The sequence below is a fragment of the Miniopterus schreibersii genome (genome assembly GCF_964146895.1).
Source record: "Miniopterus schreibersii genome assembly, chromosome: 21".
Classification (NCBI taxonomy): Eukaryota; Metazoa; Chordata; class Mammalia; order Chiroptera; family Miniopteridae; genus Miniopterus; species Miniopterus schreibersii.
In genome coordinates, this window is record NC_138123.1 from 13209959 (window position 1) to 13234389 (window position 24431).

At 48.0% G+C, this 24431-nt stretch overlaps 1 protein-coding gene across 4 annotated transcripts in view; it reads right to left on the minus strand.

The window, feature by feature from the left end:
• The window catches only part of SIPA1L2 (signal induced proliferation associated 1 like 2), an 85553-nt gene that overhangs the window by 58397 nt on the left and 2725 nt on the right, over positions 1–24431 (minus strand). For all 4 annotated transcript variants that reach the window (XM_081124200.1, XM_081124198.1, XM_081124199.1 and 1 more), the window contains exons 2-5: positions 12534–12667; positions 10522–10710; positions 6801–6975; positions 4181–4284 (exon numbers count right to left, since the gene is read on the minus strand). In XM_081124200.1, coding sequence (XP_080980326.1) covers positions 4181–4284; positions 6801–6975; positions 10522–10710; positions 12534–12667 — 602 coding nt within the window. The remainder of the gene's footprint in view (positions 1–4180; positions 4285–6800; positions 6976–10521; positions 10711–12533; positions 12668–24431) is intronic.

A 24431-nucleotide genomic window follows, 5' to 3' on the forward strand; every position in this document is an offset into this window, starting at 1 on the left:
CACGGAGAAGGGGGCCAGTCTGGCTCGAACCTGACAAGCTGTGTCTCCATGACATTCTCAGATGCCAAGCCCAGCACTAGGCAAAGACCAGTATTCTCCAAATGGAAGCTCAGAAACCTACAGGCTTGGTCTGTCCTTAGGGGCCTCCGAGAGGCTCAACCCCCTTCCAAGCAGAGCAGCTCTGACTTTATGCATTAAAAAAAATAAAAAGATAGAAGGTTACCAGGCACCGTGTGTCCTTCATCTGTTTTACACACATAGTTTGAAGGGAAGGTTTCTCTGCCATAGTGAAGTCTGAAGGTAATTTGTGGAGCTCTTTCCACGATAACACCCTGATTGCCTCACTACCATTTGTCTACCGGACAAGCAGAAGGGAAACACCCAGGGGAGAGAGCCCTGAGAGGGGCCCGACTGCCAAACAGGCCCCGAGACCTGCGGGACTCCCTGAAGAGGGGAGGTGCTCGATGAGGGGGTCTATCGCTCCCTGGCCTGGCCAGGTTTTCTCTGTAGGAGTCAGACATTCCAAAGGTTGAACTCTTTTGCTGTGGTGAATTCTCTAAAGATTTAATATGTCTTGGAATCAGCTTTCAGCTTGATTTATTACAAGAACAAACATAGGAAATTATATCTGATGTGGACAAGTCTGGACCAGTTAAACAGTCACAAATACCATGGTGCTAATGAGGCCAAAGTTACAGGCACAGTTCACGTGTAGGCCAGCAAACTGTGCCAAGTTCTGGGGCCTCCAAATGCACTCACAGACCCAGCTGGTCATTAAGACATCGACGCTCTTGGTATTAACGTAATTTGTGGGCACGGGTGGGGTGGGCGAGAGATAGGCAAAGAGTCATAAGAATCCTTAACAAATCTGGAGAGTACCTGTGCCAAGATAAATGTACAGTGGCAACATTTATCCATGAACAGAATACTCTGATGACAACTCATGATCAGCAAAATACTAAACATCAAAGTAAAAGTAATTTTATAAAACTATTGATAAAATAGTTCCTTACTTTCTTAACTATTCAGGCTTTAGTTTTTCATAATAGATCTTTAGGGCTGGGCAGAGGAAAATAAAATGCAAATTAAGTCATCTAAAATACTCACACTTTGTATCTGGTAAATAATAAAGTTACTACTAAAGCTTACTGAGCACACTGTGCCAGGCCCATTTTAAGTGCTTATGTGTATTAACTCATCTAATTCTAATTACCATTTGAGGAAGGTTTAATAATAAACTCAACAAATATTTACAGACTGCTTACCATGGTTTGGGTATCATTCTAGATGCTTAGGGACACTTCAGTGAAAAAAAAGTGATAAAAGTCTCTTCAGGAATAAAGAAAACTGAAGCATAGGAAATGTTACCCTAGGTCACAGAGCTAGTAGCCAGGATTCGAATCCAGGAAGTCTGGCTCCAGAGTTCTTGCTCTCAACAGCTACATTCTTCTGCCAAAGCTTTTTTCCAGCCCAGAAGAAGGAAGCCTCAAAGAAGAACCTAGAGCCCGGCCGGAGTGGCTCAGTGGTTGAGCACCATCCCATGCACCAAGTGGTCACCAGTTCCATTCCTGGTCAGGGCACATGCCAGGGTTGCGGGCTTGAACCCAGAGTCACAGAATTCTGACACTAAGCTGTTACAGATCACCCAGTCCAAACAGGTGCGTGTGTGCCACACCCCGTTTCCAAACCCATGGAAGGGGTCTCAGGAGCACAGCACCCTTCCCTGTGAGCCAGGGGCCACCTAGCACCCTCCTCCGTCCAAGCAGCTCGGCTGGCTCCCGTCCTCTTTACATCATCAACTCTCCCGAGACTAAGAACCTTACCCAAGGGCCACGGGCAAGGGACCGCCTGCGACACATTCCCCCCCCAGGCTTCGCTCATTTCCTCTGCGATACGCTGGTCTGCGCACACAGGGTGTTTAGGGTACAGTGGTCCCCCTGATCCGCAGTCCCGCTTTCCACGGTTTCAGTTACGTGCAGTCAACCACAGTCTGGAAATACTAAGTGGAAAACTCCGGAAACCAACAATCCGTAAGTTTTAAACTGCACCCTGCTCTGCGTAGCGTGATGCAGTCTCACGCTGTCCCGTTCTGTCCCTCCCGAGATGTGAACTGTCTCCTTGTCCGGCATCTGCACGCTACACATTCAGTATAAGAAGATACTGAGAGACCACATTCACATAACTTTTATTGTAGTATATTGTTATAACTGTTATTTTATTATTGGGTATTATTGTTAATCTCTCACTGTGAATTTATAAATTAAGCTTTATCACAGGTATGTATGTAGAGGAAAAACAGTATATGCAGGGTTTGGTACTATCCGTGGTTTCAGGCATCCACTAGGGGTCTTGAGATGCATCCCCCTTGGATAAGTGGGGACAACTATATAGATTTCTCAGGGAACTGCATACAAGATCACACATATTCCATATACAGTAAGAGCAATTAAAAAAACAAACCAGTTTGACAGTTTTCCACCTCTAATTCAGCAGCGTAAGTTATTCAATGTCACAGATTCTCACTCCAGTTTTAAAAATAAGGTAACCAAACAGGTCTTTAGGCCACAGAGTTTCTAATATATTGTCTCAATGCACAGGAATATATATATATATTTAAATCTCCAGTTTGGGAAGTTTATCACTGCACTACTCCCCACCCCCCATCTCTCCATACACATTTTTATATCTAGGACTTTTTAAGGATAGTTTCACTGAAGAAAAAAAAAAGGGAGGGGGGTAAGTACAGAGAACTCATAAACCCACAGATTTTAATCACTATACAACCCGAAGGGGGTGGGGAAGCCAGGTTTGAGTTCTGGTAACAGTAAAGTCAGGCAGACTTCAAAACTGCAGAGGTGGCCTTATGAGAATGACAAGGCCGGTCCAGGTTGGAGCCCAGCGACTCCAGTAAGCAGGGAGCTGGAGGGTTGTGTAGTTTGAACACTGATGACTGGGGTCAAAGGCACTGGCTTCCTTCTGCTGACATGCTGACAGATGTTCTTGGCCTGAGGAAGCCCGATCTGAGTGGCAGCTCACACGGGTTCATTACCAAATGATTCATGAGCATCTGGGACAAGGAGCTGGTCTGAGTCAGCTTCCCCGAATATAGTGAATCTACTTTATTCAAAATAAATTGTCTAAGAGCTAGAAATCCTTCAGGTTAAACTTGTATAAATACATACGTGTGACCTAGTGATTGTAACCCCACCTCATAAAAAAATCCAGTTATAGGATCAAAAGATGGAACTTTTGGAGATGGTGAGAAGAACTCTGATTACCAGACAGCACTGTAGTAAATCCAGGGAGGACCCGGGTGGAGTTAAGTATTAGACAGAAAATGGGAACGAAATCTATCCAGCAATTACCATGAGAGGAAAAGTGGGCAGAGAAGCTGCCCCTGAAGGCAGGAGCCAGGTGGGAATGAGAGGTCTGCCTTCTCTTCCTGGCTGTCGGATCTGAGGTGTTTCTTTACAACTACCATGAGGACAAGGCGAGTGGCCTCTTCTTTGGAAAAGGTGTGTTTTGACTGCCTTTGCTAAATTTCATAAGCATTTACCAAAAAAGGAAAAAAAAAGAAAAATCCTCTGCAACCACTAAGTTACACTCATTTGACAAGTACTTATTGAGCAACACGACAGGGTCCCTGGTGATTTAATACATTTGGAGCCAGAGTGCAGTTAAGTGGCACCAGGAGAACTAAGTGTCCTAAGCACAAAAACAAGCTTTGCTTTAACTCCTGATTTAACCCAAATACAATCAAATCCCTAAATTCAGCCATGCCATGAATGAACTATCAGATCCTTTCTTATAGTCTGTTCTATAAATAAGTCCCCTTCCCACATGCAGACACCTAAGCTCAGGTTGCACAGTTGGCCTTTTGATAATTAACACAGTTGACACTGGTTTCCCTCAAGATTTTGCTTAGCAAGAAATAAAGGTGAGCATGGAAGAGTTTCTAAGTTTTAAAAGGAAAAGGCGCAATAAAACATGTGCAATGATGCTCCCTTTATTAAAGCCCAAATACTTCCAAATGACTGAAGAGCCAAAGGTCATGAACACCTTTCGAGAAAAAAGCCCACGATCCTTTTTGCAAAGTCTACATGCATGAATCCGCCCACAGGCGGGCCTCGGCTTTGGTCCGAGCTGTGAGGGGAGCCGAGGGAAGAGGAGGCGCACGTACCTGCTGTCTGTTGTTGGGCATGTGGGGCAGCATGGTGGACACGTGGAACATAAGCTCATAGTCTTTGTATGTGGTGTAGAGGGAGTGCGTTCCTGTAGAGTCAGCTGAAGACAAATAACGACAGAAACAAGTTAGGCAACTGGAAAATTGGTGATCTCGCATTTAGAATGTCATTATTACAAAAGGCAATTCAATTAAAAAAACAAACACTCAACTATAAACAACCAGTATCTTGATGGTCCCCCTGCCCTCTCACTATCTACTGTACTGTGTCTACTGTTTCCAACCAGATCTGCAGCCTTACCTGCTCTCACCCACATGCCTTCTGAGCTCATGTTCCCCCCTTCTGCACTCTTGCCACCTGACTCAGGTGACCCCCAGAGGTGAGGTGCTTCTGCCACGAGGAGGGCAGGTCAGCAGAGGAGGAAAGAAGTGGGAGGGGTGGCGGGTGCAGGTCTGGAGGCAATTATTTGAAGGGTATGAGTTATCCTTGCCCATCCTTGTGAGTGTGTGCATGTTTACAGTTAATTCTTAGTTAGAACCCAGAAAACCAGAAAGGATGGACTTCATATGGAAATGCAAGCAACGTTAAAGATTTCTTCCCCTGAATGATGTAGTTAATGTTCTTCTCTGTTCAACAGGCAATGCAATGATACAGTCACGTGGTTGCGACCATGAGGACCAAATGTGAGCCTTACTGTACATTACGCACTGACACGTACTACAAACCAGGATATCTGAACCCTGCTAATCATACAGCGGTTCATCTTTCGAAAGCAGGGTTAGCAGAGCATTTCAGCAGCTCACAGCCCCTCTGCTCCTGTCCCATCTCACTGTGTATTTGAGAGAAACAACCACCCCACTGTAAAGCTGAAAGAGGCATCCCCAATACTCCAGGCCAAACGCTCTGAATTCCCCTTGTGCAGAAAATGAGGCCCAGGTTTGACAGGAGTTAAAACCAGACCACAATTCTCCTGAGTTTAAGACAGTTTTTGTACATTCTGTGAGAAAATTTTTGTTTGCCTTTTCCATGGAACACCCTTCTTAGAAACCCCCTCTCTACTGAAGGAATGTCTTAGACTTCTTTGCATCTCATGGGATGCTCTGCTCATAAGGTAAAAATCTATGGATTATTTGAAACCAACACGTCACAATCCCATTCTCATGTTATCATTTCCTTGAGCTCAGGTGCTTAGCACTAATGTATTAGGAACCTCCCTCCCTGAGGTCATACAAATTCAGAGCTGATGTCAATTCTATAATAGGAAAGTATCTGCATTATCTAAGTTGTAGTTTTACGGAATGTGCAGGTAACACGTTCTTAAATGCTTCCTCAATCCGCCCCACTGAAGAGAGGTGACAGGTATGCATGGGAACCGTTCCTTGTCATCAGTAGCTTTCTAGGAAGGACACCCTGAAGGGCAGCATGCCAGCACGTCCAGGGCATAGGCATGGTTTGTAGGTAAGGGGAGTTTGCCAAGAAAAATCAGAAAAGGTCTCACTGAACTTTCTTAAAATATGTGGATATTCACAGTGGGTGTCGTATTTATTTCCTTGTCTTTACGTATCTGAGGCAAGAGCAATATGCATTCAACATAATGGCCCAACTCCAACCCTGGGGAGTGTGGAGGACACACAGGGGCCCATGGGTGAGCTAACACTGTCTCCACATTCTGTGCTCTATCTGCTCAGTGCAACTTGCAAACCCAGAACTGATAACAGGTGCACGAAGACCTAGTGCCACCCAGATGTAGATGAGTACCAATGATGGTCCCAGTGAGTGGACGCTGCGGGCAGGGAGCTACGAGGCCACAGGCCGCCCTGGTTCCAATGCCAGCTTGGCCACACATGATGCTCCCTCTTCACCGTCCCCACCAGGAGTGGGCTGGACGCTTTCCCAGACCCTCCCACTCCAGACTCTACCTGCTCCTCTGTCATTACAAGAACAAGCAATTCAGTGCTTTGTAACAAGCAAAATTTTCCAAACATACAAAATTCCTCTGCCTGGTGTCTTAGGTGCTGACAGTAAATAAATAATGAACAAAAAGCTAGAATATTTAGAATTTATGAGGACCGCAGGAATATGACCATCTAAATGAAAGTATAAGACAAATCGCCCATTAGGTGGACAGAAACCTGCGCTTGAAACTGGCCAGTCAATCTGGCTCCTGACATGCCCTTGAAAAGTAGGATCATCAACTTTTTAATCACAGCTCCGGCTCCTGAGTTAACATCGTGAAACCAGAAACGAGCAAAGCCAGCCTGAGAGCACGGGATCGGGTTAATATTGTGTCTTTTAGACATGACTGCAGTGCTCGCCCTCGGTGAACCAGAACAGGGTGTAATGGAAGAGGTGCGGTTAAAAGAAAGCAGGAGATACTGAAAGATTCTTCAGGAAACACTGGGACTTCTCCCTGCTGGTGTTGCAGAGGAACAACTGACTCTGAGCTCAGGTGAAACACACACCTCTTGGGAAAGGTGCTCATCTGAGGAATCTGAACCGGATCCCAAAGAAGCTGGCCGGGCCGCTCCTGGGGTCAAGGCGGGCGGGCACGGACGGCTCCTCGGGTTTCTGCGCAGGCCTCCCGGGGAGAATTAAACATGCAAACACGAAGCTTACTTTTATTGTCCAGCTGAGCCCGGTACTTGCTGAAGCCCTTCAGCCGCACGCGCTGGCCCAGCAGGTCGAGGAACTCGTCGAAGGCGGGCCCCGCCCTCTCGTTGTTGTACATCTCCTCCTCCGTGCCCTGGCCGGCTCTGCAGTACAGGATCCCGATCTTGTGCTGGAAGCTCAGCTGAAAGGGGGAGCGATGCGATCACTCATCAAGGAGCGTCAACAAGCCCATTTCCAGGAAAAGCAAAACCACAGAAGCTTAGAGTTTGGTTCTCAGGAAGCTTGCAGGACGGTTCCCATGAGCAAATAAGCAAAAGCTGTAGCAACTGTCATTGTACAAACAGCCAGAAACACATCCAAACCCAGAAAACCCAAATAGCACTGGAGAAATGGCAGAAATCCTGAGAGATACATGCACAGCGTGGCCATGAGGCATTCGCCAAGTTTCCAAAATGAATGGGTAAGTTCAAGCATCTACTCAGAAATGTAACTGGAAATACTTAATCTCACACCCACTGTAGATTAATGAACATTATCTTCCAAGTCAGGAAGGAAAAAGGCCAAGACTTTTAAAAGCTTCCCCTCCCTGGTTCCTAATGTTCTTTTTTGTTGTTATTTGAACACTCATAAAAATATGAAATATGAAAGAGTGCAGTAAAAAAACAAATCTAATTAAGGTCTGGTAAGGCAGGAATCCCAACGGACACTGTGATATATGCATATAAATAGAATAATGTTTTGTTTCCATAAAAGTGACTTTGGCTGTGCAATTAAAGTCATTTCTACATTTCTGACTATCTTGAAAAGAAAACATCTGCTGAGTATACAATGGGCCATGAAGAATGTTAATAGCGATTGAGGAGTTCCCGCTGTAATTCTATCTTGGTGATCCCACATCGGCTGGAAGCACAGGGGGCTTTCTCCCAGGGTCGGGAGAAACTGGATCTGTCTTTAGAGCCTTTTCAATTTTCCCCAAAGAGGAACCACTTCTCACTCACGAAATCAGGGCACTTAATCTTCCCAGCAGCAACCTGAGCCTCAAAACCGACAGATTATCAGACATCACCGATCCTCTCGAGCCATCAACCCATAATGTGGCTTACTTTTACCACCAAGCTGTAAAACAGAGCCTTTGATCAAAATTCATAGCTGACTGTATCAGCAAAATAAGGCAAAATGCTCCTTATTGCCCTGGAGCGGCAGAGTGATAAGCAGCAGTCCCATCCACGTTACCTAAGGACAACACACAAACCAAGAGTGAGGGAGACACCTGCTTGGGGAGTGTGAGTGACTGCAGGACATGGCTCACTGCGCCAGGATAAATTAGAGTCGGCAGGCGGAGTCAACCAGGAAGGTATTCTGAGTGCACCGGGCCCTGACTAGGTGCTGTGGGGGCTGAGGATAGAAGGGGAAATATTCACCTCTTCACAGCCTGACCTGAGCCACATAAAGATGGACCCTTGGCGTGGCGTGGTGGACCACACACAGGGCTCGGGCTCCTGTTGGAGTGACAAGCTCCTGAATGACAGTGACGATCACAGTTGCGCCCCAAGTGTGTGGACGTGACATGCTGTGCGTGAGCTATTTAGTACCTGGCACTGTGAACCGTACTGAGCCAAGAGAAATTTTCCATTTATTCAGTGACTGAGGAATAAATGTTTCTGATCACCTCAATTATCCAAGTAAACAAGATACCACACTTAGTGCAAATGGACCATCATCCTCAAAACTATTCAGTATAAAAAAATGCCTATTATTTCATTATAGACAGTAATTGCTCCTGAGGGGCTCAGAAGACATTTGGGGAACTAAAAGTCCATCAGGGACACACACGAATTAGCAGTCGCCACCACAAAGTGAATTCCTTAACATCACGTTGTAAACAGGTATTCATGAAAAGTACCTAAAATGCTTTAGTTAAAAACTGCCTGGCTTGTCTCTGGTCCTACTGTGCTACAGCAACATCCCAAACACCCGCTTCATTCTGCAGGAGACAGCCACCTATGGCTGCGGCAATGTCTCTTGGGGCCTTGAGGGCCTCAGGAGTCAGGCTTGGGGGAAGTGGCCATCTATGGAATTTTCCACGCAGCCTGAAGGGACCCAGCACCTCATCTGCAGGCACTTGCTATGGGCAAGTACAAGGACCTGTTTTAGAGGGAGAACCAGGATGCGCCAGAAACATAAAGGGCAGAGAAGGACCATGTGGGTGACAGGCTCTGCATGGCCTGTCCTGCAACATGAAATGAACACTGTCCTCTCATGGACCTGCCTGAGCTCTGAGTGCCTGAACCAGCTCGCGCTCCTGCCATGAAGACGTGTTCCCTCAGCTGTTTTGTGGGCATTTCCTGCCTTCCCCACACTTTACCAGCAATGATTACAGTAAAACTATTCTGTGTATCATACGACTTTAGAAGTCACCTGCTCTCAGCTAGCATTTTGGTTTGGATCATATTTTTTAACGTCAGCCTCCATTCTTGAGACAGATCTCAGCATAATTCATTCTGAGAGTTACAGAGCCTGCTTCCTTCAACTCATGTGCAGTGGTAACTCATTAGACCAACTACAAGTTCACCACTTTTAGAATTCCAGCCCTGTGAGTATCAAACAGTCTACCAGGAAACCACAGGCAGTAATGCTGCATCAACCAAGCGATAACTCACATTCCCTCAACAACATGCGATGAATCTGCCTTGGGAAATTCTGGAAATATACGCATCTTCATTTTTTAAAGCATGTAGTTAAAAACAAATCCACTAATTTAGAATAAATTGCATACACTTGAGGACCTGCCTCTGTTTCACCTACAAGTTATCTTGCATATGAAACTTAAAGGACCTCTTTCCATCCTCTGGGCCACCGTCCCAATCCTGTCCATCATTTAATTCCCTCCTGGACAATGTCAAGAGCCACATAACTGAGCTCAAGGCCACCATCAGTCTGTTTGACCAGCCCGTTCATGTCTCTCCTCCCAGAACAATCTCCCTAAAATGCAGCTCTGATCATGTCTCCTTCTACTGGGAAACCTTCACTGGCTCCCCACTGCCTGCGCAATCAGCACACGTTCCTTAGCCCAGCACTCAAGGTCTTACTTACATGCTCCAGCTTCAACATACTTTGTTTTTTTCTTAAACTCTCCTACAACAGCCAACTACTCCTCTCTCCCTCTTGGGATTCTACTCACGTCCAAAGGCTCAGGGACAACGCCACCTCCTTCAGGAGATCTGTCCTGCCACATGTCCTCTTCCGCAAAGCAGTCTGCATTTATACCTCTCCCAGGTCCAGTACATATTCTGCCTTGCAAAGGCCTGTGTGCTCTTGGCCTTACTGTCCCTGTGGCCCAGGAGCAAGGTCTCAGGCAGCTTCAATCTTCCCACTGCCCGCTGTTCACTTCCATCTGTTAGCCTGAGGCTCCACGGCAGACGGGAACAAATGTTAGTTCAGGGTCTAAACCCTGGAAAAGAGGTCCACTGACCCCCAAGAATCACAGGTCAGACATGCCCTTGCTCACTGGGACACACAAAACTCTGGTACGCCCCACAAGGCACAGCTCAGCAGGTGTGTTACACTATAAAGGCATCACGTATCTGAACTCAGAAGAGGCATGTTTGGGAAAAACCAGAGAGAACATGCTTCAAGGCACTAAAAATAAATGATCTTAAAAGAAAAATGGCTGGAAAGACTCCAAAGCACTTAGAAACAGACGCCACTGGTGGCACAGGCTACGCACCCCCTGCTCATCGAGCTTGAGCAGCTGCTCCGAGACCTTGGGGGAGCTGGCGGCCTGGCGCAGGCACGGGATGCTCAGCTCGGGGACGACATACTCCAGCACTTCCTTCAGAGGCAGGCCCCGCGCGGTGCCGTGCCTGGCGGTGGAGGGGATGGCGTCTTCTAAAATCGCTCCTCTCAGTGTTGTGAGCTGCGGGGACCAAACAGGAGACTTCAGCTAATATTTATAAAAAGGAAAGAAAGGTAAGTCTTTTCTGAGTGGCAGCCAGGCAGGTCGACACGATCCGCCTGGTGCCTGAGGATCGGGGAGGCTGCTGTGGGGAGGAGACTTTCCTACACTCTGGGGACAGCTGAGAAGGGCACTGAGCAGGAAGCGGAGGTCGTGAGGCTGGGCCCGCGGTCACCGCTGTCCTCCCAGGTGTCCCTCTTCTCTCTGCTATTTCCCATTTCTCCACATCTTCTTTCCTTCCTCTCCTTTCTCTTCTTGTAACTCATCGTGCTGACAATTCCTAGAGTTGAGTGGGGATACCCAGTGACAGCTGCAGCAGGTGACTCAGGGCTGAGACGGCTGTCACTGACGTCTGCCTTGTGATCTGTGACATGTCTTCAAATATGTCATGCAGGCAGGGAACACTATGGTGACACATGCCTCAGCTCTAACATGATGAGAGGCAACCCCAGCCCTGCAAGTCAGGCGCCCTGTTCTAACCCCACCTCCGACTCTCTGGGGAGAGAGTTGCTAGAGTAACAGCAGAGAAGCTCTGGAGGTGGTGACAGGGACTGTCATCTGCACTGTCCCACACAACCTCCTGCAGTGCTGGGACACTCCTTGCCTGCACTGGCTCCTAGGGGCCATGGCCACGTGGCCATGGAACACCTGACCTGCGACTACTACGACTGAGGGACTAAATTTATAATTAATTACTTTAAGTTGAAATAGCCACCTGTGGCCAGTGGCTATGGAATTGGACGGCATGGGTCTGTAATTTACAAGATGTGACTTCAAGAGAGGGGCTTTCTCCTCTATTCATCAGCATAGCACCGGGCAGCGAGCTCATGTGGCACAGGCTCGGGAACTGCAGGTCACGGGCAGAGGGCTGTATTCTGTCTGACCGGCAAGTAGGGCATTCTGGAACGCTTGTCAAATATACTCCCCTCTAATAAAAAAGGTCAAGGGTATAAAACCCAAAGTATGGCCAAGTCTAACTCTTTATATAAATCATCTCTACCTACGTGGCTAAACCTGTCATGCCATTTGTATAAAATCTTACTTTTCACTCGAAAGACAGACAAGCAAGAGACCGACCTGGGTCCCAATGGAAGGAAGTTTGGGCAGACAGCGACACACTGGCAAAGACACGAGGCAGACCGCCGCCCACTGTGGGCCAGCTGGTTTTCTGTGTTCTATTTCAAACTTGTTTTCTGTTATTTATTTATTATTTATTTATTTATTTATTTATTTATTTATTTATTTATCCATTCATTCATTCTTTTATTTTTTAAATGTTTTTATTGATTTCAGAGAGAGGAAGGGAGAGAGAGAGAGATGGAAACATCAATGATGAGAGAGAGTCATCCATCGGCTGCTTCCTGCACGGCCCTGGCACGTGCCCTGACTGGGAATTGAACCGTGACCTCTTGACTCATGGGTTGGCACTCAACCACTGAGCCACACTGGCTGGGTTCAAACTGATTTTTAAATTCAGATGTGAACTGTAGGGTTCACATTCATCCCTCTGTCTCAGCCCTGAATGCCCTGCATTCTTATCACTTCTTCCTTCCTATCCTGTCAGAAAGTGACATCACTGCCATTTAACATCATTGACACTTACCATTCATGGCAGGTTTTCAAATTTTTTATTTAGAATATGAAGGAGTAGCCCTTTCAATTACCTGAAATGTTGCATTAAAAAAGTAATGAATTAGAAAATAAATGCAATACTTATCTAAAACAACCTAAAGTGTAACATCCCAGGCTCAGCCCCGGACAGTGGCCACAGGGCGGCCCCTTACCTCGCTTGTCCTGAAAGCCACCCGGTAGTTGAACTGTGACCCTTCTTTCTCCTTGGCGTCTTCCACCTTCTCCCTCCGGATGCTGATAGCCACGGGGCCGAGGTTCTCGTCTATCCCAAAGTAATTCTGGTGCTCTACAAGGGAGCAGAGCAGCGTCAGAGAAAGGGGCAGGGCAGGGTGGCATCTCTCAGCTTGTATACAAGGGAACAGAGTGGTGTCAGAAAGGGGCAGGGCAGGGTGGCATCTCTCAGCTGGTGCATCAAATCTAAGAAATACCACAGGGATGTGGGTACACGACTCCCCAAATGTGACTGATCGCATCTTGGGTTTCCAAATCCGATGGAGTGTGACAGGTCATTTTCCAGCACTTCTTCCTCTTGTTCCACTTTTCACTAGGAGCCCTCCCCGCGCCCGCCCTGAAGCTGAGATTTTGGGGTTATGTGAAGAGCATCATGGGAGAGTGCACTGCCAACTCAGAAACTGTCAAGAAGAACTGTCTACATAAAGAGCCACTGCTGGGGGGTGACCTTCTGTGACTGAGCAAGGGCCAGAGGTGACCTAACTAGCCACTCAGATGAGCCAGATCAATCCTGGCGACCAGCCGGTGGCAAATATCACCCTTACATCACAATGTCACTAAAGCACCTAACGGTCTAAAGTCAAATTTTAGCGAGAGAGAAAATCCAAAAAGGTCATTCAGTTGCTAAGATCTAATGATATCTACGAATGCTGTAACTTGGCTTACTATCTTGTCAGCTAATTACTTCTTTCACAGACAATCACTGGATAGATGGATCTGAATTCACAAAATCTCACGGCGGGAATGGACCGCGAGGCCGCCTGTCCGTCCAGCACAGGACGCCCCGAGGACCTTCTCCCTAAGGCATGGTCATCAGCCTCCCATTCAGGTGCGTGCCAGGCACTGTTTCTGGAGCAAGGGCACAGTGCAGAAAGCATCCCCACCCCTGAGCCAGACCCTCCAGTCTGAACACGGGATGGCGGGAAGCTCACTACTTTGGGAGCAACCCTTCTGGATGTGGCACAATGTTTCCTGAGAGTGAGCTCTGCTAAAAAAAGTAAAAATGCTTCACTCGACCCAACTTTTTAAGTGTTTTCTTCTGAAAGAACCCAAACATAACCATGCAGATGTGGTCTGACCCGTACAAAACAGAGGCTGCAATCACCCAAACGTGTACCCATGACTCTGACAACTCCCCCCAAGTAAGTGGGAAGCAAATCCCCAGGTGGTATTCATTTCATTTTCTTTTTTTAAAGAAATGACACTTTATTGATTTGAGAGAGAGGAAGGGGGGAGGGAGAGGGGGAGAGAAAGAGAGAGGGAGAAAAACACTGATGTGAGAGAGAAACATGGACCTGTTGCCTCCACACGCACCCCAACCTGGGGGATCAAACCCACAACCTGGGCATGTGCCCTGACCAGGAATGGAACCGCAGCCCTTCGGTGCATGGCACGATGCTCCAATCTACTGAGCCACCCGGCCAGGGCTCACTCATTTCTTAATGACCTGCTGCCAGGTTAGTTCTCCAAGGTACATAGTTATAAAACTGATTCTTTTTCGCTATATATGCAAAACCACACTTCACCCCTTTTGAATGTCACCTAATTGGTTTGGCCGATCTTCCCTGACTCAGTTTTTAGCTAAAAAGAAACATAGTACATCAAACATTTGTAAGCTTGAGGAAAACCACAGGTATCCTAAAGGCTCTGGGGTATGCAAACGTTTTCTGCCACAATAATTTCTGAAGGAATAAGAAATGTCGCTCAGAAAACAGGGTGAGTTTGATAGAGGAAAAGAGTGCCCACATCCCTGAGAGCAAACCTGACCCAAAGCCCCTCACGAACACCAGTCCTGAAGGCAGGCCACTCACTTCACCTCCGGCCGCCAAGTCAGACGATACTGACCTCACTACCCTTAGGGCTGTCAGGGCTGACGCAGCACATCAGGTACTTTAGGGGCTGAGGGTAACCTTTTGCAGCTTCTGGAGCTGCGTTCCTTCTATTCCTTGGCTTGTGGCACCCTCCCGTCGTCAAACACAAGCCCTGGATCTTGCTTCAGCAGCCACACTTCATTCCTCACCACACCTCCCTCAGTCTACCTCTTACCTAGACACTTACAGTTGCATTTAGGTCCCACCCAGATAATGCAGAGCAATCTCGCATCTCAAGGCCCTTAATTTAAATCACACCCGCAAAGTCTCTTTTGCCATGTAAAGTAACAGACCCAAGTAACACCAAGGATGGGGCCAGCATTCAGCCCACCAAATACCCTTCAGTCACTCATTCAAATCCTGAGCCTGGGATGTGTCTCAGCTGTGCCAGAAAGGGATGACACTGGGGATACAATAGCAAACAAGACACGGGGCCTGCTTCAAAAGTTTCAGTCCGTGGGGCTGATAATACAGGAAACAGACAATTACACATTCGAAGTCCTGTGATTGAAATAAGCAGGAGGCATCATGCAAACACTGCAATTATCCAGTATCCGATCAAGAATCCGGAGGAAAATGTCACACAGCAGTCACAGCAGATGTCATGCAGCCCCTTTGCTCCATCCTAACAGAAATACACATGCACAGCTTTAAAGCGCCAAACTCCCCCCTTCTTGGTTTAGGAAACAGCGGCCCCTGCATGTCCGGCTCCTCCTTCATCCTGTTCCCACAGAATAACTCTCTGAACTCTCCTCACCTGCACACCTAACCCAGGACCGAGACAGGTCCCCCATATAATTCGGGTGTTAGCTGTTCCTGGTGATGATAGGAGCCCTCTGTAGGGACTGCTCCCTCCTTTCTTTAGATCTAGTCCAGGTGCTTGATCTTCGTGATAGTGTACATGGTGCGTGTTTAGAACTGACCTTTTATCACCATGACTCTATCTGTACTGAGCCACCTTGCTCTCGCCTACTTCAGATTAGACTGGTCAGGCAGGGGCTCAAGGTTTTTACTGGGGAACCGCAGCTGTCAGGAAAGGCAGGTCTATCTCCCTGGAGCAGGCCAGTGTCCCTAGAATGGTTCTTCCATTCCCTGTCTGCGAGTGTTTAGTCCAATAAAGGAACAGGGCAGCTAGTCCTAGACAAGCACCCCAGTCCTGCCCTTAGCTGGGTTGCTGTTCTATGTCTCCAGGATAAACCTCCAGTTTTCCGCCGGGGTACCTGGCCGGAAGGGACAGGAGAGAGGATCGGCCTTCTAAAACATTGACCCAGTCTCCTCCTTTCACCCCCAGCCTTTCATCAGAGATGCCTGGGTCTCTGGCACGGACTGAGTAGCCTTCCATGGCCTGTCCCCGCCTTGCAGCACCGCCAGCCCTGGGAGGGGGGGGAGAGGCAGGCTCCAGTCCACAGCACGGGTCTCGCTCTGCATCTGCGGCGGCTGCCCTGCCTTCAGTTGCCTCTCCCTAGTTTTCTTTGCTTTTGTGGCTTTTATGCCCCTTTTCAATTCCTTCATTACCATTTTCTGTGGCGTTCTAGCAGAAGGAGAGGTAGCGTGTCTTCAACTTGCCACCTTTAACTAGCAGCCCCAAACTCACTCACTCTAAAACACAGATAACCCTAATATGCCTGATTATTGGTTTCTGAACCTGGGCCCTTCTACTTCTCATCTGCTCCACCTCGGGTCAGTTACATAACTTTTCTTAACCCCAGCACCCCACCCCACACCCCCAAAAATAATAAATAATATAGTCGTCGTCATTAACCCAAGAGAGGCATTATAGTTGAAAGGAAGCATGTTACCGACAAAAATACTAAATCAAGATCAAAACAGGAGTGACTGTGAACAGCACTAAGGGGCACTCTGACCGGGAGCCCAGCAGTCTGACAGCCCTGAGTCAGCCTGAAGGACAGTCCCACTTAAACTCAAACACTGATCTGTAATCACCCAGAGAGGCGACACGGCACCATTCACGGCTGCCTCTTTGAGAAAGAGGGGGTGCGTATGACATGCCACTGAATGCCTTCCATCAGGAGCTAGAATTTTCAGAACACTGTGGGGACCCAGAATGTGTACGTTACTCTTTCACCGAAGATGGCAGGCAAATGAGTGAAAATGCTTTCCTTTACGCCTCACGCCCCAGCCTATGCCCCACACTCACCCGCAGCTTTTCCTGCTGTCTCACGCAGACACACACGTGTGACTAGACTGTGTGCCACTCAAAAGCATCGCATCTCTGGACCTGCCAGCTCTGCGGCCTCGTGGGTTTTCTTACGGACCTTCCAGGCTTTCGGTCTCCCTGAGGAAGCGGCAGGTCACCTGGGGGGGTGTCTAAGGAACCAGGACCTCTGCGGCTAAGGTAAGGTGCCCTCCAGCTTTCACAGAGGTGAAATCAAGACAGGGTGTGCTCTGAGACTCCAGCAGGAAGCCGAGTGAACTCTTCAAGGGACACCCTTCAAGACAGCTCAGCCTGTCCACCTACATCGGAGACCCGTCCCTCAGTGGGCAGAGGACCATGAGCCCCATCCCCCCTCGGCCGCCCTCCTCACCCGCCAGAGCCTGTCCTTATGCCAAGAACACGATTTCCATAAAACTGCTTCAAGGGTGAATTAAGTAAAATTCTTCCCTGGCAGATGAAAGCTGTGAAAAGACGGGAAAAGCTGAGCGACAATCCTGACATCATGCAAATACATCAGGAAGAGAAAAACCAGTTAACGAGGCTGCAGCGCAGGAAATGAGATTCGGTGGGTCTCCCTGCTGGCACTGGGCTGTTCGGTAAAGAAGAAAAAAGCAACTCTAACTGGGAAAAGGGGAAAAAAGGCTCCTGGAATAAGCTGGAAGGGAGATGTATTAGGTGCATCACTAAGGGACAGAGCAGGTGAGGATCACACCTCTCCAGGGCCTCCTGGGGTCAGGTACACCTTCCCTGACTGCTCATGGCGTTAGCACCAGGCACACAGCACCCTCACCAAGTCCAGGACTGGGGACAGTGCCCGAGGCCTCCGCTTGGTTAACATCCGCAGCAGCTTCCTATCTAGGTTTCCATAAAATGCAGCTTCAAGTTCTTTGTTCTTTCAATAGCGGCTGGATCATTTCAGCTCACAGCCTACCTGGGTTCCACGTGGCTGCAGGCGGCTGTCTGAATTCCTGCCTAAGAAGTGTCTTCTTTCACCTCTCCCTCCAACAACCGTGCGACTGTGTCTAAAACCACCTCCCTGTCCGCAGCTCTCTAGGAGTTGTGAACAAGGGACAACAAATGAAGGAAAGAGCGAATGAACAATAAAAAGAACAGGGCCTGCTTTTGCAGATAACAACATTAACGGTCGTTAGATGACCTGGAGAAACCTTGAATTCCCTGCTAATGGCTCGTGAATTAAATTCCTGACCTGACCGTGATGGCCTTTTTCTACGTAAAGTTCCCCTGGGCCAACTTTAACCAAAGTATTAGCAAAGCTTAAAAAACCTGAGGCATTGCAGTGAGAACAGCAACATTAAACACACCTGACATAAATTAACTCTTCCTCCCCACCCACGGCGTGATACTGCTGTGAACCCCATTTTACAGACAGTAATACGGAAGCTCCGAGGTGAGATGACAGTGAAACCAACACGGGGTCTCACAGATGCAAGGGAGGGAGGCTCTGCTAAGTCTCTAGGCGCCTGAGGCCTTATGTCCCAAAGACGATGACTTCCAGTTTACCAGCAGCAAAATGCAGGAAAGTTTTCCTAGTTAACTGCCACATCGGACTGCATGGAAACATCAGTGAGAATTCCCATTCCCAGGGAAATCAGAGCTTTGGTTCCCAGAGGGTACAGTCCTGTACACATTCCTGAAACGCTGCAGTGGGTGGGAACCGTGACCTTCCCATCACCGGGACAGGCCAGACAGCCAGCCCAAGTGTTTCCCACCGTGGCCACAGGGAACAAATACAACGATAACCCACCAGGCTGCAGGTCATGTGCAGCGGGGCAGGTCCTCCCTGCTGAGAGCCCCTGGACTTCAATGGGGCTCTGTGTGTGGAGGCGAGACTGGCCAGGCGGAGGGGTTAGTACTGAGTCGATTGTGTCTGCTCAGCGAGGAATTTGCATCTTAGAACAGTACCATTGTTCAGTGGTACTCAGTTCACCCGTATGAATTTAATAGTGTCCAACACCCTATTAATTTTCTTCAGTGACTGTATAAAACCAGAAGAAAAAATAAGAAGCCATCAGGCATGAAATCCAAAGCAATGCAGCCATGCATCGCTCAGCAGTGGGGGTCACTGGGTATGCAAGGTACACCCTGCCCACGCTGTCCCATGAGTGAGGCTAAGTGACCGTGTTTGGCACAGGGGCACCCTTCACCAGACGCCTTTCCCCAGGGCCCACCTGCCACATGGTTCGCTCTGCTTCTGTCTCTTTTCATCTTTTAACCAATAAAATAAAGTATTGCCCTTTCGATGCTAGACCAGTGGTGTGCCCAATAGTTTATTTTGGAGAGGAAAGTCTTCTTTATTTAAGAACCAGCTGGGGGACCGTAGGACGCTTGCTCTGTGACAGGCACTCACTGTTCTGGGTCCTTTAGAGGAGGAGGAGATGCTTCTATTCTAGTCCTATTTTATAGATGATTAACTGAGGCACAAAGTTCCAAGACCTGCCCCAAACTGAGCTGGGGAGTGAACCCAGGAGCCTGACTTCCAAACAGGCGTGTTACCTAAGTGAGGCCGCCCTGCCCACCAGTCTCAGGTCCCCAGTGAAAATGATGGACACCTCTGTCTACTGGCAGTGAGACAGTCCCCCAGCCACAAAGCATTAGGCTGGTGTCAAGAAAGGAGAGAGGGCTACTTCACAAAATCTGGACGAATCCTTTCTTTGCACTTGTTCATTTAGCAGATATGTGTACAAATGTTATTATTCAGCTAAAATACTACTGACAAAGATTACCACTGGAGAAAGGGTGAGTTTACATAGAACTGGGTAAGACAGTACTTAAAAAAAAAAAGTAAACTTGAAGGTTTTTACCAAAAAGAGGCTCTAGAAAGAAGTCCTGATGGTGCTGTGGCTCCTACAGAGGACTTTTGCTCAGAGGGGACAGATGACAGCGCCAGGCCTGAGCTCAGACTTGGGCAGGGGCCTCCCAAGCCCACCAGATGGCATCTCGGGGCAGAGCTGGACCTGGGAAAGACCTGCATTGTACCCCACACTGCGGTGTGGATACGGTTCTAGTGTGAGACCCAATCTACTCCGAAACAGCTAAAGATTCTTTTCTGGGAAGTTTCAACCCTCCCCACGAGACCTCCAACCTGCCCGCATCCCGAAGTCGTATGAAAGTAAGACGGGAAGGGGAAATCAAAGTTCTCAAGCCAGCACAGCTTTTTGTAAGAAACGGAGGAGAAAGGAAATCACAGGAGCACGAAGGAACCATACACACAGGGCCCTGAAGCAGCAGGCAGAGGGGAGAGGACTGGCTAAGCCAAGACTGTCTTTCATGCACACTCCAAAGTCTGCCCTATAAAACCAATTCCGCTGCTCACAAAGGATTCTACAAGATCCACTTTTCTTTTCTTGGACTTGTTAAGAGAAAATCCCAAGAAAAGATGAGTTAGGCATTAGGCCTTCTTCAGAGAGTTCAGTGGACCCTGGGGACCAGAGAACCAAGGACATCCCAGGTGGCAGCTCACAGCCACCGCATCCTAACCTGGGGACCTCGAGGAAATTCTACGGGAATGTCTGTGCATTTCCTAAAGAGAAGACAGACAGTAAATTCCAAAGCTTAACAATTCCGCTGCTCCTCAGGTACTGAGAAAAATGCTCCGAGCAGAGCAGGACGTGCAAGGGAAAGACTGTGAGAAACTGCTGTTTCTTCAGTTTTACTCCCTTCGAAGCACAGGGCAGTCAGCTGCTTGCAGGAATCCAATGATAGTTTGATAAAGTAACATAAAACTGCACCTTTGACTTGTAAGAACTGCTCATAAATTCTTTTTCCTTCTTATTTTAAAAATTCTCATTTTGAGCACATCATAACAATTTCTGACTTACAGAAAAAAATTTAATAATCTATTTTCAAATTGTTGGTTTTTAGAAAAGCTGCAAAGATAGTAAAGTTCTCTTATCCCCCTGGCCCAGTTTTCTAGTGGTTAACATCTCACATTCCTCTAGCACATCTGTTCAATTAATGAACTGATACTCAGACATTATTATTAACTGAAGCTCATACTTTATTTGGGTTCTGTAGCTTTTCCATAATGTCCTCCCTCTCCCAGGATTCCATCAGGACAGCACATGACATTCAGTCATCGCGTCTCTTAGGCTACAGTGTGCCAGCTTCTCAGGCCTCCCTTGTTTCTGGTGACCTTGGCAGTTCTGAGGACTGGTCAGGGATTTTGTAGAATGGCCTCTCAGCTGGAATTTCTCTAACTTCCTTCCCTAATCCAACTGAGGTTATGGGTTTGGAAAGGAAGACCACAGAAATGCCACTGCCATCTTAGCAGGGGTACAGACTGATCTGGTGACTTCCAACTGCCGATGCTGACCTTGCTCGAGAGGCTCCTCACTGCAGTTACTGCCTCTTTCCAGACTCCACCCCGTGGAGGTGAGTCACTGAGCACTGCCCACCTTCTAGTGGAGAAGGGAGAGGCTATGACTTACATTTTTATAATGTTTCGCATTTTTTGAAATTAAAAAATTTCTATAATAATTTACTTTTCAAGTAAAGATCTGTTTGTTAAAATGAACACTCACTAATATATTTGACATGCGTCGTTTCTCAGGTATCCTGCACCTAAGAGGGTAAGAAATATATGTCCCTCTATCACTGTGCTTCTTCCAGTCGACAGGTTTTTCTCTGAAATGAAGTAAACAGTCATAACCTCTCTGCCCAGATGGAGGCTGGCGCGTGCGCCTGGCACCTCCAGTGCACCCAGGACACATTGTGATCGCTGATATTAATGGCTCTTAAATCACTGATGCAGCTCAACACGTGACATGGAAGGTGATCACGCACAAAGACAGGTTTCAAAGCAAGAGCAACAGAAGGTTCCATTTCCGTAAGTCTATTTGCATCAGAAAAGCCCATGGGATAAAATCAGACGAGAAACTGTCCATGTTGATTATATCTTCTGGGTTGGGGGAATTTTCTTTCTTTCTTTTTGCTTCTCTACGGTCTTTACCTATCATGATCATATAATGCTTATATGCTGTTTAAAAATTCTAAACAAAAAAAGGTATATATTGTCAATTTCAGTATTTTTGCCCCCACATTCATGGACCAGCAGAGCAGCTCTCATAAGACCACGCACCTGAAGGCTCAGGTGGCTTAGCCACTGCTCACTCCACCCGTTACCCAAGAGGCCCAGCTTTCTCCTTCACTCTGGTTTGACCACGCTTAACCCAAAATTGCTTGCTTTGTCCCTAGAGCTATTATTGTCTTTGTGGTCTCAAGTATTAGAACTCCCGAGTAACCGTAGGTGCACAATTTCCTAGAAAGTACGAGACTTACTCACCACTCAATGACCGACCCACAGCATCTTAGCTGTCCCAGCTAGTTTCGGCTCTGGCCACACAGCGGACAGCTCGATGCTGGGCCAACAACTTTCAGCAGCTCTAAGTGCAAAAGAGGCCCCAAAGGCCAGGCCTGCTGCTGGGCTACAGGGGCAGCGCAGTGTGCAAAGAGGTGTGTAGACCAGGAACCTGGCTAAGGCTGGGCCCCTCAGCACGCCTGTCTCCCAGATGGGAAGCGCGGAGAAGGGGGAAGTGTGGTTTCACTTGGACTTCCATCAGGGAAGCAGCAGCGTGACAAACGGCGCCCATTGCCTTCGTGGTCACAGCCAGCAGTGAGGAGCACCATTGCACCCACCGTGCACCCACTGTGTTGGCCACAGTGCCCGCTCTAAAAGCTGCTTTGAAGGCTACCCATGGGCCTGCCTGGACAGGCGACACTGCCACGCGATTTTCCGTGGCAGGCCACGCCCCTGCGCACATCCTTGGGAAGTTTTTAAAAGCGGTTCAGTGACTATGTGTCATAGGAACACACCTGGCGGGAAGAACAGCGTTTCATTTTAACTGCCCTGTAAAGAGGGAGCCGCATCATTACGGCTCTGTACTTTAGGCTTTCCCAGCGAGTGGAAGCTGCTTGATTCTCGTGAAATGAAGTTTCGCACAAAACAAAGGGCATTCTGGAAGTATCACAAGGTTTCCTGTATGCCTCCTTCCTTCCAAAGAGTGAAAAGGAGTAAAGGGAGAAGCGAAAAAGGGAGAGGAAAAGCTACCTGCACAAACACCCTACCTGTGCCATCAGCCCAGGAGCTCTGTTTTGAAGCCAGTGATGCTCCTGCAACTTGTGCTGTGTCTGTAAATAAAGTGGGTGCCACCAGGGTGTGAGTGGCACCCATCCCCACAGCACAGGCCTCAGCCACCTGACCTTGGGGCTCTGGCTGCTGCCTCTGCCTTCAGTCCTTAAGGCTCCACAGAGAGACCAGCGGGCACAGTGGCAGATGCTATTAGAAGTCACACAGGCCCATAGGGGAAGGGAAGAGCTAAATATAGGAGAGAGCGGGCACAGTTCCCAGTGAAGGAGGAGAACAGAGGGACAGGGCTGAGCTCAGCCTCTTCTGTCCCCTCCTGGCCGCTCCATCCTGGCCTCAAATCCCATCGGCTGGCACCACAGCACCCTCCCCGCACTGGATCGAGGAACACTGGTGACACAGTGACCTCAGGGATCACTGCTTCACACTATCGGTTTGCAGGCTTTGCAGAAAAGTCTAGAATTCAGCTGTCTGACTCATCCACAGACCCACAGAGTGAGCTGGTGCCCCCCATCTGTCATACCACATGTCTTCACCCCCCACGATTCACCCACAGGCGTCTACTCCCAGGTGCTTCTTGGGAGCTCATGTGCTAGTTCATGTGACATCATCATACATTTGATGATGTCATTTCTAATGCCCTGGAAAATCCTAAGTAGTAAATCAGCAGCAATGGAGAAAATAACACAGAATGGCTCTCTAAAACTGCCAGGAAGAGAACCAATAGAATCTAGCAATCTAAAAATCTTCTCATGGGACAGACCCTAAAGAAAGTAACTGATCAAAAGGTGGGGGCCCTGGGTGCAATAAACGTGAGGTTTTCATCCATATGTACTTAAGTGTACACGTAACACACTAAGATACACAACAGAGCACAAAGGAGATGCTGGCACTAAGTATTTGCATAAATAGGCATACACACACACATGTATAAAATTTTTACGTTTGGGTATTTTCAAGGGTCCATCACAAACTATTCACAAAACTCAGCCCACCAGAATGACTCACTGCCTGAGATTTCAGGGCATAATAATTCTAGGAGACGGTTTTATTGCTGCCATTGACAGCCACAGCTTCATCAATGAAAAAAACAGTAGTTTGGAGGCCTGTTTCTCTCCGTGATCTCCCTTTCCATAAATAACTCACTCCCACCTAGAGCCCTGCCCGAGTTGTGTTTTTAATGTGCTGTCCCTGAAGGAGCACGGTCACTTGGGCCATGAGTTACTGCCCGGCACAGGAGGAGGTCCGACGCCCTCTGAGCTCACGGGCTGGAAGGCAGTAACTCACAGTGGTAACACTGATGCACACCAGAAGCCAGGACTGAGGAGGGGGTCAGGGGCCACCCAACTGGGGCACTGAGATCTGTTGACAAAACTAAACTACTTCAGTCCCACTGTGTCATCAGTATGAGAGCAGGAGAAACTTCATGACCAGCTGCGATGTCAGTGCCAGTTCACTTAGCCGCCGCCCACCCAACATCATCATCGTTCCACTGACTCATATGACTTCATGTCATTGTGATCATGGGTGACTGGTTAAATCTGGACTGATGCAAAAATGGGGGGAAACCATTAATTTAATAATTGTATTTATCTGGAAAACAAATGCTTTTGAGCCTGCAATCCATGGGAAAAACATGAAAAAGGCTCCAGGGACTGAGGTGGATGGA